The sequence below is a fragment of the Schistocerca serialis genome, chromosome 5, assembly GCF_023864345.2.
Source record: "Schistocerca serialis cubense isolate TAMUIC-IGC-003099 chromosome 5, iqSchSeri2.2, whole genome shotgun sequence".
NCBI lineage: Eukaryota > Metazoa > Arthropoda > Insecta > Orthoptera > Acrididae > Schistocerca > Schistocerca serialis.
The window spans coordinates 325,542,414-325,562,562 of NC_064642.1; the positions used below are offsets into that span (position 1 = coordinate 325,542,414).

The 20,149-nt window shown below is 42.7% G+C and overlaps 1 protein-coding gene across 1 annotated transcript in view; it reads left to right on the forward strand.

Annotated features, from left to right (window-relative positions):
• Nucleotides 1–20,149, forward strand: part of LOC126480895 (glutamate receptor 1-like) — a 1,132,174-nt gene that overhangs the window by 1,056,010 nt on the left and 56,015 nt on the right. The window contains exons 13-14 of the mRNA XM_050104292.1: nt 3,301–3,767; nt 7,653–7,851. Coding sequence (XP_049960249.1) covers nt 3,301–3,767; nt 7,653–7,851 — 666 coding nt within the window. The remainder of the gene's footprint in view (nt 1–3,300; nt 3,768–7,652; nt 7,852–20,149) is intronic.

Consider the following 20,149-nt stretch of genomic DNA (forward strand, 5'->3'; position numbering starts at 1 on the left):
GTCTGCGAAACTAGGTGATCACGTAAATGCACATCAGTCAGGGTATTAAAAGGAAACTCCTTGGCAATAATGGATCGTCTCAATCGCCTTGAAAATAACAGTGAAAACAAATCAAGCTCCATGATATACTTGCAGTAACTATAATTCACCCAGAAGTACAGAGACTGCCCGACAACTTCCGCTGTAAAGTAATCCTTCGGCACACTGCGTAGGGTGAAAAGAAGTGGATGAGAAGTACTACTTGCGAGGACCGTCTGCAAGCTTGTGCCTTCTTAGTGTTCACAGGAAAAGAGGGATAGACCCTAATGTCGAGGACATAATGATTGACTGTTTCAGCAAGAAGAAAAGAAGTTTATGGCTTTATTTTTCAGATAAATGTTAGTGTCACATCATAAACATTTCTTTGCAGTTTTTTTATATCAATACCAGTGTTAAATATTCTGACGTGTTCATTTTTGGCTTGTTTTCTGTATTAAATTATAAGGACTTTGTTCCTAGATTTACGGTGCTAAATGTTCACAGGTTTCATCAAGGTAGTTAATGAGCAGTCGTGGTAGTACTACTGGACAAAAACTTAAGCACGCTAAATTATGCCATGGAAGAACAGTGGACACAAACACAGAGAAACACTCGGAAATTATATACATTTATTTAACAGTAAATTACCAACAAATGACAATTTGAATAGTTTACAACGCTTTTCAAATGGCAGTGACGTAGACACGGAAGGAGTGGCGTAGCCTGTGAACAAACAGTCTCCACGACCTTGCTGATCGCTGCCTTCACAGAATACATCAACACACGTCGGGTACCGGCAAAATCTAGAACATACATATATTTAAAAAACTACAAAACGTACAACATAATTCAAGAACACCTGCTTGATAATTATATAGCTAATCCTTGGGTAAAAATCAAATTAAATTAAATGGTTTTAAGAACCAGCAATAAAACTTAATGTTCACTAAACGCGGTACGGCCAGGTCTTATGACCAGGAGCGTGAAAGAAAAATTTTAATAGAAATAATACTTTCTTTTAAGGTATAATTTTAACGCTTACAACTTCTGTAAAAGGAATTACGGCTCAATGTTTAAAAGGTATTGCATCAACAAACACAATAAAATTTAAACAGTTAAACTTTTATTCTTAAAACAACCAATCCTTAAAGCAACAAAAGCCGTAGGCCCAGATAAATTCAGCAACTTCAAAGCGCAGGCATACACCTGAACATTCAAAGCAAAAATTAACCTCTTGTCCTAACGCCAGGGAAAAAGTAATTATATCCAAACGTGACACTCGCATACACTGAAGTGATGCTTTGTTTTCGACCAGCAAACAAATGGCTCTGAGCACTATGCGACTTAACTTCTGAGGTCATCAGTCGCCTCGAACTTAGAACTAATTAAACCTAACTAAACTAAGGACATCACACGCATCCATGCCCGAGGCAGGATTCGAACCTGCGACCATAGCGGTCGCTCGGTTCCAGGCTGTAGCGCCTAGCCACTACGGCCGGCCCCAGCAAACATATCTCGGAAAGCATGCATAGTAGACGACTAATATCGGGGGTGGCTGACAACTCTGTCTGGTGATTATGGTCATCCTTGTGCAGTACTTCTACCAATAGACCTTATGCGGCAACCATTGGCTATGACTTCCACGGTTACTCCGCTGCCAGGTGCACTACGTCGGTCAAAAAAGGGCAACACGCATCCATCTGCGACAGCACAACTGCACAACCCGCCGCAGGATGTTACCTCAAAACGCAACAACGACAGAGACACCGGTGGGGGCACTACTCGTCCGTTGTCACATCGGGCACTACTCGCAGACGGGATCTGGGGAGCCTTCAGTCGGGCCGTGCGCGCTCCTTTTTTTCTCAGAGCTGCGACTGTGTTGCCTCCTAGCGAGTCGAGAGGATAGCGCGGCCTCGAGTGCGGCCCGAGATCTCCGACATTCGACCACGGACCGCCTGATTAAAAATAACTTACTATTCTTCTTTATAGAGTATGAATACCATTTCCTAGTATTTTAGTAACAGGACAAAGTTTTTAACAGGATCGGAACCGAAAATTTTTATGTGACTTTATACAAGCTAACATTCGTCCTTCAAAACATTGAAAATGCTCCATACCATCGAGGTCTAGACCCATGTAAACTATCGTATAGGCACCCTTGACTCCAACCAGAACTCTGGCAGTCACTGACGTAGATGGGGATTACGTAACTGGGTAACTATATTGTAATGTAGCGCATTTTGTACAATTAAAGTCGAGTTTTCCCCACGGCTTTGCCCTCTTATGTGTTCTACACAATATTTCCCAGAGGTAATCGTCATCTGTTATGTAATGCTGGATTTAATTAAGAAATTTTTAGTGTTTCAAAAAAGTGCTGCACTGATGACACTAACTTTACTTTTGTCTGCTATAGCTTTTTCTCATTTACCTCCTACCTGTCTCTGTTTCCATCCGCTTCTGTCATATTTGTCTATGTCCTCCTCTTTTCTCTCTCTCTCAGTCTTCTCCCCACTTTATAACCAGCTCCTCTTTCCACACTCCGTCCATCCCTCCTCACCCTTCTATCTACCTCCTCCTACCCCTACCTGTAACTTCCCCTCTTTCTCTCTCTGTACATCTCCTTCTCCCTCTCTCTCTCTGTGTTCGTCCACTTCTCGCCCATCTCTCTGTCAATCTCCTTCATGCCCTCTCTGTGGTGTCCATCATCTCCTCTTCCACACTTTCTGTCTCCTCTGCGTCCACTCTATGTCTTTCTCTTCCTCCCCTTGTCTCTATCCCGACCCTTCTTTCCGCTACCTCTCTAACCATCGCTACCAACCTCCCTCTCTCTATCCATTCAGGCGATGCTACTGAAGACAACATGAATGTCTTTGTTGGCAACTTACATGTTCATTGCTGGAAAAACTGTTTCATGCCCCTGATATGCAAGCTGTTCTGCAAAGCAGGTCGATCAGGCAGCTGATTCTGTTCCTACACAACAAGACTGCTATGCAGAACAGCCTACACACTAGGAGCTGTAAAACTCACGTTTTTGCCCATATCTCAGGTCCTATTGGAGCTAGAAAGCTGTAAACACCACAGTGCTGTTACTTGCGAGCCTGAGTGTTTCTGCTCCAAATACGTTTGAAATCGATACTGAGGCTTGGCAGGCAATCCAGAATATATGCAAATACACCTTGATTTATATGCAGTAAATGGAGATGGCACCGACTTAGTGTATCAACAAGAAAAGTCCGGCAGTGTTTGTGATAATCCATGCCGATGATTCTTCTGGCGTTCCAGGAGGCGGACATCGCCATCGCATCGATGACGATAACGTCGGAACGGGAGCGCGTGATCGACTTCAGCAAGCCGTTCATGTCGCTGGGCATCAGCATCATGATCAAGAAGCCGGTGAAGCAGAAGCCGGGCGTGTTCAGCTTCCTGAACCCGCTGAGCAAGGAGATCTGGGTGTGCGTCATCTTCTCGTACGTGGGCGTCAGCATCGTGCTGTTCATCGTGTCGCGCTTCTCGCCGTACGAGTGGCGCCTGCTGCAGCCGGGCTCCGAGGAGGCGGCGGGGCTGGCCGTGGTGAGCGTTCCGGTGCCGGCGGCGTGCGGCGCGCTGGGGCTGGCCGCTGTGGGAGACGCGGACGGGGGAGGCGCCGCCGCGGCGGGCTGCGGCACGCTCGTCAACGACTTCAGCATCCTCAACAGCCTCTGGTTCGCGCTGGGCGCGCTCATGCGGCAAGGCTGCGACGTGTCGCCCAGGTGCAGCGCTGCCTAAGCAACTACGCATCAACTACTTAGCTTATACATACACATAAACTGCAGGCTGACATACCAGGGTTACCCACACACCTATTAATCAGTTTAATACATAACTAGTTTCAGTCATAACCAGACAATATTCAGGTAAATTGTGACATCGTAACCTAATGTTTGACAGCCCATAACCGCTAGCAAGCAACACGTTGTCAACAATATTTTCATGCTTGTTATTATGGGCTGTCACACATCTGATCAAGATGTCACAACACCACTGAAGATGGTAGGTTTGTAAGTGAGATAATGTAATAAACTTATTAATAAGCTGTGTGCAACCATGATGTTACAACAATTTACGCATGCTATAAGTGAGCACCTCCACAAAATAAATGGCAGGTTATTTCGGTGACTGTTAAAAATATACACTCTAACAAAAATTAAAAAAGAAAAGGCGCGCTACGAATGAACTATCGGAATGAGTAGAACATTGGTAGATTTGACGTTCTTGTGCAGACAAACAAATGATTACAATTTCAGAAGAAAAGAGTGATTTATTCAAGAGAAAATGCTTCACAAACTGAGCGGTGGTCTACTTCTGGCCCTTTCGTATTAGCATATATTGATATGCTGTAGGATGTCCTCCTGAGAGATATCGTGCCAAATTCTGTGCAACTAGCGCTTTAGATCGTCAAAATCCCGAGCTGGATGGAGAGCCTCCCGCAATACTTCAAACGTTCTCAGTTGGGAAGAAATCCGGCGACCTTGCTCTTCAAGGTAGGGCGCGACAAGGGCAAAGACAAATAATAGAATCTTTCGCCGTGTGAGAGTTACCATTATTTTGCTGAAATGTAAATGTAAGCAAAGGATGGATTGCCATGAAGGGTAACAAAACGGGGCATAGAATTTCGCCGACATACCGCTGTGCCACGGATGACAATCAAAGGGATTGTATTATGAAAAGAAATTGCTCCCCAGATGATTACTCTTGGTTCTCTTGCCATATGACTGACGACACTCAGGAGGTTGGTATCCCACTGTCCATTTTGGCAGCTTCAGACATGTATATGCTTCGAATCTCATTGACATGTGTAGAATTGTCTTCAGTAATGACTCCAGCTTGACACTGAGCCCAAATGACCGGTAAAGACACGCCTGCAGACGCCCAGGACCTCATTGTGATACCAACCCTACTGACTCCCACAGTAAGGGCTGTCAACCAGGAGGTATCACTTGATAACAGGACCCGGTTTGGTTGTTATCCAAGACTCACTTATACCACAGCGGGACGTCGACGATATTCTGCGCCCCGTTTTGTTGCTCTTAATTGAAAGCCAACGCGGGCTACATTTGAGCAGGATAATGATTTTCCGCGCACAGTGAGAGTTTCTACTACTCGTCTTCCTACTTGTCAAACCCTACCTCGGCCACCAAGTTCCCTTGATCTCTCCCCAATAGAGAAAGCTTGGAGCATATCGGCAGTATCCTCGATCAAACTCGGGATTTTGATGATATAACACGCCAATTGCACAGGTTTTGGCACGACACCTCTCAGGAGAACATCCAACAACTCTATTAATCAGTGCCAAGCCCAATAACTGCTTCCATAAGGGCCAGAGGTGCGCCAACGCGTTATTTACTTGCTCAACTTGTGAAACTCTTTTTCTTGAATAAATCATCCGATATTCTGAAATCGTAATCATTTGTTTGTATCTGCATGTATATTACATGTACCAATTTCCAAAAAAATGGTTCAAATGGTTTTGCGCACTATGCGACTTAACTCCTGAGGTCATCAGTCGCCTAGAACTTAGAACTAATTAAACCTAACTAACCTAAGGACATCACACACATCCATGCCCGAGGCAGGATTCGAATCTGCGACCGGAGTGGTCGCTCGGCTCCTGACTGTAGCGCCTAGAACCGCACAGCCACTCCGGCCGGCACCGATTTCCTTCCCATTCGGATAATTCCTTCGTGGTGTGTGTCTTTTTCTTTAATTTTTTCTTGGAGTGTTCATAATAAAATCTAGGAATTATTGTCTTGACTGTAAAAACGAGCGCGCTCACGATTCGTGTGTGTGTGTGTGTGTGTGTGTGTGTGTGTGTGTGTGTGTGTGTGTGTGAGTTTGTGTGTGTTTATGTAACATCTCTCCTAAACCACTGCATTGATTCCAACCAAATTTGGTACACATCCTACTAATTATCTGTCCTGGGGTCCTATAGGGATCTGATCGACTTAGCTGCTGTAGAAGTGGGATGTGGGATAAGTAGTGACTTACTTGCACAACATGTGTCTTATGCAGGTAGTAGTGCGTATGGGGAGAACTGAGCAGGTAAATAGAGGGAGAAAGACAGAGAGGGAGGAGGATGCGGATAGTCGGAGCGAGGAGGGTGAGATGGACTGAGAGAGGTAGGAGTAGGAGGTGACCTGAGAGGGAGACAGAGTGGAAAGAAGAACTGGACAGACAGAGAGAGCGGACGTGAAGAGAAATTTTTTAAATTTACTTTTACTTTCCCATTCGAAAATGGTTGACGCATGTTTTAAAAAGAACGACAATATTTCCATTAAAGCTCTGATTCCTAGGCTACAATGATGTGCCCTACGGAGCATTTCGGTACCAATATTACCAATCGCTAAGACTAGTTACGACGGCGTATTAATAATGATTGCCTCTTTGTGTCTTTCGGTTTAGAATTCAGTATCACTAACATTGTAACACATTGATCATCTAGTAACTGTATTTCAAGCAATGTATAATCGTCGCATTTTGGTTGGCGGAAGGTATTTCTCCGTTGTAGGGTCATAGAAAACTGACCAGAGGCTCGGTGGTGAAGAGACCAAAACGATGTTACATACGCGTAATAATGTGTTGCATGACATCACTATGATACTTCATAGGCATGCCTACAACGCCACTTATTGAAGTCGCAGATTCGTCAGGAGGTAAAAAGTGATGTTTCCTAACGGCAACACTGCTGAGCTAATTGAAAACTGCTGTATGTCTGTTCACTTATCTACAGACCGTTTGTAATGGACGTTTTAATGAAACAGTGTGCGTTTCAAGCAGTAAATTATTCGCAGCCGGTCACTCGTAATATCGACAAATGTACTGCTTGTTAGTCTTCACTAGTGCGAAACATGCTTCACGGTGTTTTACCTAAGACATCATCCCACCACCATCACCAATGCCAAAGTTACTTATACTATTACTACTGTCACTATCTCTGTTATTACTAAGTAACGAACACAGCTCCCAGAGAAATCATCTTACGAGAATGAACGAGAAGCAGATGAAGGTTGTAATATATTCTTGTGCAACCTCTGGTGGTTGAATAGTATGAAAACTGACCTAAATGTTGGATTCAATGTTAGACGTCTGCCACATACACTTCTTATTTACGGCGAATAAACATATGAACTTGTGATTGAAGTCTCACTGTCCATTCTTCGACACATATAAATTACATAGCCAACAATTTTCATAACCGGAGACACACACTGAGTCATTTGTCAGGCAGGAATCACATCAACAGGTCCAATCAGGAGGACATTCTTGTTATTTCAGTCAGTTTGCGTGTTAATTTACGGAAAGTTTTCCTGTGTTCGCAGATTGTAAGACCAGACACACATGAGCGAATGAGGTAGCGCAGTGGTTGGCACACTGGCTCGCATTCGGTTGGACGACGGTTCACTCCCGTATATGGTCATCCAGATTGATGTTTTACGTGATATTCCTAAATCGCTCCTGGAAAATGCCGGGATGGCACGCTCGATTTCCTTTCCTATCCTTGACACAATCCGAGCTTGTGCTCCATCTCTGATGGTTTCGTTGTCGACAGGAGGTTAAACCTAGTGTTCCTTTTTTTACCAGACACGTATGATGTACAGGTCTGTCTCCGGGCGCATCGTGGGCAGCGTGTGGTGGTTCTTCACGCTGATCCTTCTGTCGTCCTACACGGCCAACCTGGCCGCCTTCCTCACTGTGGAGCGCATGGTGGCGCCCATCAACAGCCCTGAGGACCTGGCCTCGCAGACGGAGGTCGAGTACGGCACGCTCTACCACGGATCCACCTGGGACTTTTTCAGGGTAAGCACATCCATACAAATATTCAACGCTACGCCACGTTTACTTCGAATACTGATGGTGGCAGAAATTTTCACTGAATGTCTTATTCATTAATGAAGAATAGAGGTGAAGGGGCAAAGTACCGCCTCGATATTCTATAGATAATTTTACTGCATTCAATCCAAATCGTTTCCATAACGTCACATGAAGTAAGAGAATGTGTTAAAACTTCATAGTGACCCATCTTTCTTGGTGCTTTGCAAGATAAATAATATCTGTAGAGATGTTATCCTAGAATCCATTATCATATTCATTGGTAGCAACGTACACTTTACACTGAACTGGATAAGCATGCATCACGACAGAGATACACTTTTGTCACACAACTATGGTAAGTCTGAGCGTATCCTGTTTGATTATAACTCACGAATAAAATTGAGATCAAACGCCTCCAACCTCAAAACGTTTCTGGGACTTTTCCTTAGTGGTCCGAGCTGACCGAGCTGGAAAACTGTGCAATTAATTTTAACCGCTTTGATTTTACGACTAGATTTGATTTTTCAAACTGTCTCCACATTCAGATAAGGCAAGTAGTGTTTTACGAAAATTATTTTTTAAATGGAAATAGCAGATCTGAACAATTATTTAGTCAATTCACGTATGGTTCTTAATGGCCATAAAGTCCATCAATTCTTTAGCTATACAATGAAAACTTTGAATAGGACAATCGTATAGCCAATTAACATCTTCCACTTCGTCGATAAATTAAAATAGACAAAACATTTAGCGTTCTTTAAGCACTTATTTAATTAATAAGAGATATATTAAATATTTACATTAGTTTAGCCAGTTAATATCTGCCGATTCAGGATGCGGCTAGAACAGATCAGATGTAAAACGATTTTAAACCTGAACAGGTCCTTAGCACATTGATTAAACCATTATTAGTTCTGAACAACTGATCAGCAAATACGCAACTTAACAGAACCTCTGCGACTTGTCTTCTTTGGTGCTATTTCTGGTGTCAGGACACCTGCTTCTCATCTCCGCCTTATACAGGGTAGTTCCAATTAAACTTTCGCTACTTGAGAGGGTCTCCATGAAAGACGAGTGATTGACGGACAATAAAAATTTGTGCAAACATTTGTGAAGACATTCGGAAGAGAGATAATGAACAAACTACCGAAAGAAACACATGTTAATTCCCGCATCAGAGTGTAACATTTGTTAATTCCGTTTACATTGCAGCTAGCAAACGTTGCTCATTGTGACTACCATCTGCATCCTCGACAGCCTGAAAGGGAGCTAGGAATCCCATTTCACAGTTACTCCCAACACATTTCGAATGAAGGACCACGGAGTGTTGTGACAGAAATCATGCACTGCTTCAAGATAGCAGATTGCATCCAGCGTTTCAGCCGTGGCAACAGTAATTTCTTCAACAATTTGTAGCTAATTGACCGTCGGTGTCTCCAAGAAGCAATTCCCAAAATGTCTATTAATTCGAGCTTCCGAATCAACCGCGGTGCGAAAGAGAAAACATCTCCGTATTCCTTTAATGCTTCGATACTCTCGAAGAGCATCAGCAGTATTGCTTTTTTGTTGTTGATAAAACTGCTTTGCTAGTAAAGCCCTTCTCTACTTGTGCAGACCGACTCTGAATGTGTGCAGCTGTAGTGCAAACTGACGCTTGTGTGTCAACCATACGTAGCGGTACCAGTACCGGCACCTAATGGCATGTCGTTAGGGATGACGGTTATCGCTGAAACAACCGGTTTTAGGTTATATTGTTTTTTTCTTCAGTGCCAGTTAAAATTGACTGTTGAAACTGCTCAGAATAACCACTTTCAAAAATAACTGATTTTCGGTTTTTTGTTATTACTTCCTGTAATAAACGCAGAAATCGAACAAACCTGAAAACTTTCGACTCCCTGAGTTTTGAGATATACAAAATCAAAATATTAAATTAAATAGGCAAATAAAAATAAAAGAAACTTAGTTCGTCCACCGTCCGATGATTTTCTCTAAAAGCAAGCCGGCCGGAGTGGCCGAGCGGTTCTAGGCACTACAGTCTGGAACCGCGCGACTGCTACGGTCGCAGGTTCGAATCCTGCCTCAGGCATGGATGTGTGTGATGTCCTTAGGTTAGTTAGGTTTAAGTAGTTCCACGTTCTAGGGGACTGATGACCTCAGAAGTTAGGTCCCGTAGTGCTCAGAGCCATTTCAACCATTTTCTAAAAGCAATTAGTGGCTAACTACTATAGAAAATGACCAGTATTCTCTTATTGATTCTAATTCTTTCAAACTCCGTTCAAAAATCACGTAATCGAGGATCATACTATTGGACATTACGAATAGTCAGTGCTAAAGGGTAAAAACTGAGGTTGAAGAACTCTGTTATTTTTGTTAATTTGAATGTCTTCAAGGGCTGCTAACAGATAGGAGAAAGGCGTATTACTTTAACACAGGGAACTTGTCAGCTATTTCCTACTTTTATCGTAAGCTATGAATGAGTTGTTACATTTTAAACTTTCTACCCATTTGATGTAGGAAGTCTTTTGCTGCTCTTCCCATTTTTAGTCTTTTAAAGCAATTGGAGCATTTTACATCGTTAACACTACAGTTTATAGAATACTTCCAGACTACGGGTGGTGCCATTCTGTATTACAACTAAGGTCTGACGATGACAGTGAGAAACTACCACATACATCAGATGAGCAAGTCTTGCACACTGCGTGCACAAGCTTATCATCTATTAGGCCATGCCACATGGTAATTGGTACACTATTGTTTCATCAACGCTGTACCAATTCTTACGTCATGTGTTTCTTGTTCGTTGCTGTCGGCATTGTTATTCTACATCTACATCATCATCTACATCCATACTCCGCAAGCCACCCGACGGTGTGTGGCGGAGGGTACCTTGAGTATCTCTATCGGTTCTCCGTTCTATTCCAGTCTCGTATTGTTCATGGAAAGAAGGATTGTCGGTATGTCTCTGTGTGGGCTCTACTCTCTCTGATTTTATCCTCATGGTCTCTTCGCGAGGTATACGTAGGAGGTAGCAATATACTGCTTGACTCCTCGGTGACGGTATGTTTTCGAAACTTCAAGAAAAGCCCGTAACGAGCTACTGAGCGTCTCTCCTGCAGAGTCTTCCACTGGAGTATCGCGATTACTAAATGATCCTGTAACGAAGCGCGCTGTTCTCCGTTGGATCTTCTCTATCTCTTCCATCAACCCTATTTGGTACGGATCCCACACTGCTGAGCAGTATTCAAGCAGTGGGCGAACAAGCGTACTGTAACCTACTTCCTTTGTTTTCGGATTGCATTTCCTTAGGATTCTTCCGATGACTCTCAGTCTGGCATCTGCTTTACCGACGATCAACTTTATATGATCATTCTATTTTAAATCACTCCTAATGCGTACTCCCAGATAATTTATGGAATTAACTGATTCCAGTTGTTGACCTGCTATACTGTAACTAATTGATAAGGGATCTTTCTTTCTATGTATTCGCAGCACATTACACTTGTCTACATTGAGATTCAATTGCCATTCCGTGCACTATGAGTCAATTCGCTGCAGATCCTCCTACATTTCAGTACAATTTTCCATTGTTACAACCTCTCGACATACCACAGCATCATCCGCAAAGAGCCTCAGTGAACTTCCGATGTCATCCACAAGGTCGTATATGTATATTGTGAATAGAAACGGTCCTACGACAGTCCCCTGCGGCACACCTGAAATCACTCTTACTTTGGAAGACTTCTCTCCATTGAGAACGGCATGCTGCGTTCTGCTATCTTGGAACTCTTCAATCCAATCACACAATTGGTCTGATAGTCCATATGCTCTTACTTTGTTCATTAAACGACTGTGCGGAACTGTATCGAGCGCCTTGCGGAAGTCAAGAAACACGGCATCTACCTGGGAACCCGTGCCTATGGCCCTCTGAGTCTCGTGGACGAATAGCGCGAGCTGGGTTTCACACGATCGTCTTTTTCGAAACCCATGATGATTCCTACAGAGTAGATTTCTAGTCTCCAGAAAAGTCAGTATACTCGAATATAATACGTGTTTCAAAATTCTACGACTGATAGACGTTAGAGATATAGGTCTATAGTTCTGCACGTCTGTTCGACGTCCCTTCTTGAAAACGGGGATGACCTGTGCCATTTTCCAATCCTTTGGAACGCTACACTGTTCTAGATACCTACGGTACACCGCTGCCAAAAGGGGGCAAGTTCCTTCGCGTACTCTGTGTAAAATCGAACTGTAGGTAGCACTGATCGGTATTCCCGTTTTCTATTATAACGGAATATTTCAAAGAAAAGGAAATTTTACGAATAAAAATTAACAACGGTTTCTTTAAAAACCAAACGTTTGAGCGCTTCTGCTGTGGCTAATTGATACATTTAGTAAAAAATGCACTTTTTACTACCAAATACCAAAGAATACCGGATATTCAGAACTAAAATACCGGTATCGGATTTAACATCGGTTTTTTTCCAATCTCCACAAGTCACGACGCTAACACTACCGATAAAGCAAATCTGGACTCATTCGCATACAGTTGGGTATCCATACGGTAAATACTTTTCCGTCTACATTAGCACAAGTAGCGAAAGTTTAATTATAGAGACCCTATACAGCAAAGCGGGAAATTGCCATGCTTGGCCTTGTGCCTTTACGCATATACTACGTGAACTAGAACTCTACCGACAAACTTTCAGATTTGGTAGTGCGGACCAAAACAAGAAAAAGATGCCTAGTGAACTTTGGTTGTGAAATGACTGCCTTAAGAGCTATGAGCACTTGCTCAGTAGGAGAGAAGTGTTTCCCGGTAGCGAAGATAAACAAGTGCTCATACATACATTTTAAAACTGATGTTTTATTCAGGATTTTAAATATAAATGGTGTTTATAAATCAGTTAAGCAAAAGTCGCCTTTAACTGTGGAAATAGTGCCGCGCGGGATTAGCCGAGCGGTCTCAGGCGCTACGGTCATGGACTGAGCTGCTGATCCCGGCGGAGGTTCGAGTCCTCCATCGGGCATGGGTGTGTGTGTTTGTCCTTAGGATAATTTAGGTTAAGTAGTGTGTATGCTTAGGGACTGATGACCTTAGCAGTTAATTCCCATAAGATTTCACACACATTTGAACATTTGTGAAAATGGTGAATAACTGACAGATATATTTAATACAGCACTAAATTCCGTACCTCTTCAACTTCCATTCCTGCCTTAAACTGTAAGTTCGTGACGTTCACACCAGGTGGCATGCGCAAATCAGTTATGTCCAACAGTCACAACGGAGTTGTATAACGACGCAAAGTGTGCGTAGAGTTGTTTACGGTTTCTTGAATCCAAATCCGCTCCTACAGTTCAAAGACAATTTCAGGACTAAATGTCGCGAACCACCACCTCAGAGACAAGTGGTTATTAATTGGTACAATCGTTTCACCGAAACTTACTACGTATCACCGAGGACATCGGGACAGGGCCAGCCACCAGGCTCTGACGCAACAATAAAACAAGTTCGGCAGTCTTACATTGGTAGTCAGGGTAATTCAACGAGAGGTAATACCTTGGAATTAAATGTGCCTAATGCTGCAGTGTCGAAGGTATTACGAAAAAGAGTTTTTTTCAAACACTGCGAACTGGATATCTTGCAAGTTTTAAGAGAAACTGAAAAAAAGCTACGAGCTGAGTTCTGTGTAGAAACCTTTAAAAATGCAGACTGAAGGTGATTTTCGTAATAAAATTTTGAGCAGTGACAGAGCCTACTTCCATATCTGTGGTAAAGTGAATCGGCATAGCCCCCTAACGTTTGAATGTGGGATGAGCAGAAAACACGTCACGTGATCCAACAAGTATGGGACTCGCCTAAGGTAAATGTTTTTGGCGCTGTAAGCGGTAATAAATTTAAATCCATTCCTATTTACCGAGTTAGCTGTAACTGGACTATTGCACCTGGAAATGCTTGAACATTACCTAATGCCTCACTTACAGCAGGAAATTCGCCAGAATTAATTTTCCAGCACGCCTGCGCATCCCTGCGTTAATGTCGTCAAGCTGTCGGTTTTCTCCGTAGGAATGTGACGAGTTGGACTGGTCGTGGTGGTACAATACCCTGGCTACCACGATCACCTGATTCAGCCACAATGGACTTCTGTGAATGGGGTTACATCAAAGATAGAGATTTCTTCCTTAACGTCCGAGAAACATTGACGAGCTGCTACAGTGGATAACACAAGGAGTTGTCACCATACATCAAGACTTCCTTCACAGGACTTGGCTGGAAACTGATATCAAATGGGACATTCGTCGCGTTGCTAAGGATAGTCACAATCGACATTTGTGAATAGACTTGAAGATATACTGCATTCAGTGCTGTGTCAAGGATTTCTGTAAGTTATTTAGCATTTATCACAATGGAAGCTTACTTTCGTATACCTAATATATGAACACCCTACATTCAGTTCTTCCGTAACTTCCAAATTTCGAAATCTGTCAGCTCTTGCACATCAGCTAGACTTCGGTAATACGGCCATGTAATAACACTGGAGACTATAAGAACAGCCACAAAAAATCTGGAAGGAGATGGAGGGCCAGTCAGCATCCACTGCCGGAAAAAAGTGCAGGACGGTCAAGGACTGTGTTCAGTGGCACCAACATACAATGTATGCACAATCAAAGATTGTAGTGCTACTGATCTATTTATCACGATAATCAGCGATCAGATGGCATTCAGGAGGTCTGTCTGTGCACCTTCTGGTTTGACGATACACCTCACTTGTCAAAAAATTTACTATCTCTTTGACGTGGTTGCATTTTTTTCTTCCGGTAGTATAGCAGTTAGTATGTTCGGCATTAGAAATTTTTCTAAGTAGCCTTCAGTCAAATCATATAGTGAAGCAAAATTTAAATTATGATATAACTTCAGTAGGGCATACTTCGTACAAGTTTAGTTAAATTCTGCGAGAAACATTAAACATGAAGCCTACAACTAAGCTTACACCGCCGGCCTTGGTGGCCGAGCGGTTCTAGGCGTTTCAGTCCGGAATCGCGTGACTGCTACGGTGGCAGGTTCGAATCCTGCCTCGGGCATGGATGTGTGTGATGTCCTTAGGCTAGATAGGTTTAAGTAGTTCTGTGGACTGATCATCTCAGATGTTAAGTCCCATAGTTCTCAGAGCCATTTGAACCAGTTGAAGCTTACACCGATTACTTTGTGTAATGCTCTTACAAGATCAGTGAATGTCGTATTAGTCGATATATTACATTCTCTGTGCTCCTAGAACAGTTGTGCATAGTCAGTACATTATTAGACTTTCAACTGAAGTAAATTTACAGAAAACCAATACCCGTTACTTTCATTCAGTGAAAAATATCATCAGCTATTTTTATTTCGCAGAAAAGAAAAACGTCTTGTGCAGGCTACGATATTCGAGATTACAGTGGCTCTTACAGTCGCCGGCCGGTGTGGCCGAGCGGTTATAGGCACTACAGCCTCGGGCATGGATGCGTGTGACGTCCTTAAGTTAGGTAGGTTTAAGTAGTTCTAAGTTCTAGGGGACTGATCACCTCAGAAGTTAAGTCCCATAGTGCTCAGAGCCATTTCAACCATCTTACAGTTATAAGTATCGTATGTTTACATTTTTCCTTAACAAATACCTTTAATAGTATAGAGGATGCATTTTTTCTGCCGTAGTGGCAATAATTTATGTACACAAAGCTTCCTGATGATTGCTCTTTATACTGGAGGAAACCTTTATGAAAATTCGTACAGTAGTTTCTGAGATTATCTTCACATAATGACGGACAAGAGCGCCCGGGCACTTAACTTTTTTTTTTTTTTTTTTGTATAGATGATTTACGAGCACGTAGTTGCAAATAGTCCTGCTGAGCGCTTAGCGCAGCCTGGCCTCGCAAAATCACTCCGCTGCCGCGCTGCACCCACGCTTGCTGAGTCACGGCCGGCGGCGCCTCGCATCCTGGCCGTGATCGTGCTTTTCAGAGGCTCAAATGAAGCGTGACCAATCGATAGCGCGCTGCTATCACCGGCCTATGGCGGAACGGTTTACGCAATTTCACAGTCGTTTTGAGGCCAATACACCTGTCAACAGAGTCGAGCTCTACCCGCTGGAAGTATTACCTAATAAACCGCTATAATAATTAATGGTGGCAAAGTTATTTGAGTAAAGCTGCAATGTGGCGTATCAGTTAATTTCGGGCCTGTTTTATTTTTCAAACACACCTCGGTGTTAAACTGTATATCAGTCTATACGGCGAAAGCGAAATAAAAACTTCAGCAGCAACATGCAGTTGTTGGAAACCGCATACAGTTTCTGTAGCGTTGGTATCTTTAACTTTGTACAGTGCGAGATGGAGCAGGGATTAGCTCAGTGGACACTTTTTTTAGGGACGAGCGTGACGCTTTGAGCTAGGCTTATCAAGTACTGGGTGATCAAAAAGTCAGTATAAATTTGAAAACTGAATAAATCACGGAATAATGTAGATAGAGAGGTACAAATTGACACACGTGCTTGGAATGACATGGGGTTTTATTAGAACCAAAAAATACAAAAGTTCAAAAAATGTCCAACAGATGGCGCTTCATCTGATCAGAATAGCAATAATTAGCATAACAAAGTAAGATAAAGCAAAGATGATGTTCTTTACAGGAAATGCTCAATATGTCCACCACCGTTCCTCAACAATAGCTACAGTCGAGGAATAGTGTTGTGATCAGCACTGTAAAGCATGTCCGGAGTTGTGGTGAGGCACTGGCGTCGGATGTTGTCTTTCAGCATCCCTAGAGATGTCGGTCGATCACGATACACTTGCGACTTCAGGTAACCCCAAAACCAATAATCTCACGGACTGAGATCTGGGGACCTGGGAGGCCAAGCAGGACGAAAGTGGCGGCTGAGCACACGATCATCACCAAACGACGCGCGCTAGAAATATTTCACTCGTCTAGCAATATGGGATGGAGCGCCATCCTGCATAAACATCGTACGTTCCAGCAGGTGTTTATCAGCCAGGCTGGGGATGATGCGATTCTGTAACATATAGGCGTACCTCTCACCCGTCGCGGTAGCAGTTACAAAACCAGAATCACGCATTTCCTGGAAGGAAAAAGACCCGATAACGGTAGGTTTTCCATCTAGACAGCTGACATCTGTCTTACATTTGTTGTTATACAGGGTGCGACAGATGAAAGTGGCCCGGAGAACAGAGTCGCAGGGTACAAAGAAACACAGCAGGGGGAGGGAAATACAGTACTAATCAGACTATAACAGATCTTGATTGTGACCATCATTCATCTTTTGGCACTTCTGAGACCAGGTCAGCAAGTTGCTGAATGCGGATCGAAGCTGCACTACTGGAATTGCTACAGTCTCATCCGAAATGTTCTGCTACAGTTCTTGAAGACTGTGTGGGTTGTTGCGATAGACGTTGGGCCTGAGGGCTCCCCACACAAAGTAAGATCGCGCTGACAGATCAGGTGACTTGGGTGACCACCCAGGGCCACGACGAAACTGAACTCTGCTAATAACTGTGTCAGGAGTGAATATTACGGAAATTTCAAAGATTTTGGAATTCACTATTTCGTGCACATTGGAGACATTACAACCGTCTAGCTCCTCCTAACAGCTAGCGTTACAGAGCACTGTCGCTCCTTTACAGTCTAACTTCTACCATAGGCCCCGTATACACAACAGTTTGACCTAATTGCATGTTATACTTTTAAAAATACCCGTAACCTATTTCCCTGAGAGTACAAGAAAATATGATGATAAAAACCCATGAACAGAAGGAAAACTTATCTCACTTAATACTTACACGAGTAACATCTGTCACTCTAAATATAAACTGGGCTTTTCGTAAAGTCGAAGTCCATTAAATCATACACTTATTTGTTATAATAATAATAATAATTAGTATTCTATGTTAAACCAAAATGAATCACAGTGAGCTTGCATCACATGACTGTGATGTGAACGTTTAAAGTTCCTATGTGACTGAGAATTTAAAACTGTGTGAACATTTTACAGAAATGATGTAGGGTTTTCCTAGATCTGTCCAGCGTGCATCACAGTTATGATGTTCTCTGAGTTAGCAATTCAGCTAACGACTGGAAAACATAACGTGTTAAAACTAAAAAAGCCACCAAGACAGCTAAAAGATATTTACATACAACTAAGGCGATAAATGTTTTCGGTATATAAGTAATGCTTTTCCGAAACTAGAACGTATTACAATATTCCAGCTTGGCCAATTCAACTAAATTTAAGTAATAGCAGGATGAGTTCGTTTTCATAAGAATGTACGATATTGCAGAATCAGTACGGTAAATTTACTGTATATAAATGTAGTATTTCATTGTTGTTTGCGTCGACTTCCGCAACCGTTGTCAAGTTCAACAAAATGATTCCATTTCTAAGGCCGCTTCATGCTGTAACATAGATTCCTTAGGCCATGATTTCAGGTTTCATTCATTACAGTTTTTCATACAGGGTCCAAACTATGATCGTTTACAACGTACACAATCGTGTAGGGGAAGCTGAGATTTGCTACGGGACTCTTGCGACCTCTGAAGCCAGGAAACAATCCCAAACTGACCTACGAAAGGCATCTACACCACAACGCATGCGCACCAAGCGACATTTTGAATATCCTTTCACCTGCTTACACCACAGGCTTTGTCTGTCTTAGCTGTTAGAAACTCATACCTTTCTCTTGCTAAAATCATCCTTGAATATGAAACACATCTTGTTACTGCACTTACAAATTGTAAAAATGTCCCTTGTTTAATTTTACGTTGAAGTTTTGTGAACTTCAGCAGCACAAATTAACAGTTCAATCACCTTTTTTTCTCTGTTCTTGTTACTACGACACTATGTGTTGCTACTAATGTTATATAAATTAAAAAACTGAAAAAAATCTAACCGCCTGAGCTGGTGTCGTAAGAGAGTGGTAGGATGCTCAAAACATCACGCGTCGTGCACGCGTTGTTGCTCATATCGTTTGCAGGCGTTCCTCCTTGTCGGAGGGTGCTGGTTCCACTGCTGTATCTTCAGTTAACAACGCCCCCCCTTCACCTCCCCCCCCATTAACTAATAAGAAATTTATGAAGTTCACGACGGGATTCGGCCCTTACAATTACTCCATTATCATATGGCTTTACTTCTCTACAGTATAATTTTCAGATCCACTAAAAAATGGCCTAAGAGGAAAGACCGACACAGGTCATGGAATTAATAATGTTCTTATTAGTAACTGGAGCGACATTTCACTAGCCGGTATTCTGATGATCTGCAGATGATTGCTTGAGCAATGGAAAACGGTTATGGTTACATAAATAGCGATCATGACAAATATTATATTTAAGTATACTAACGGCCAATGCTAAAATGCGCCATTGATCTAGTAACAGGCATATACGGGATGGAACATAACGATATTGAAAAACTGTGAGGGGTATCATGAGGCAATAGTTGAGAGCAGGAACCCAATGCAGGAAGGTCTTACAACGACGCTACTGGGAGGCAAAGTTATAAGAGACCATTCTATACCGCCTGATCACCTCTGTGACAGCATATGAGGCCTTTCGCTACCACCTGCGTCACCTCTGCTATTAGCGATCTCTAAGTTGTGCTCGTTGTCCATCAGTGTGAAAACTCCTTTACGTTGCCGAATGGCTTGCCTAGTGGCACCCCTGTAACTTCTATGCTCCTTAGCGGTGTTGAATGACATTTGCGGACATGGTCTAGAGGACTATCTACAATCATTCGGAGTTGCCGATATTGTGCTATTACGCTCTGTATAACAGACGGATAAGGGTCACTTGCCATAGCAGCGAAATATTTGGTTCATATTATAGCATGAAGCGTTCATATACCTGGAAATCTAGTCTCTCTATGTACAAAATGAAGTCATCTGCTCATTCCCGTCTGTACATTCGGACTAATCTCAGGAGCTACTATAGGGCTTGATCAGCGTTCGACTAATAGATACACTGATTGTCGAGGAAGGTTTTTGTGTATAATTTATTAATATTTTGTGGACCGAATTTCGTCTAGCGGTGAAGTGCGTGAGGGAGAAGGGCAAAGTTGCGCGATCGATTCTCGGCTGGTCATCTTCTTTCTTTCTTTTTTTCTTTTTTTTTTTTTTTTTTTTTGACATTATCTTCTAACGCAGCATGCACCTCACAATGATATGGACATTCGCTAGGAGCGAAATGTGATTCGCATTCCAAGTCACACTATAGGTACTCTGTCCCAGGTTGAATAACTGGTTAGGG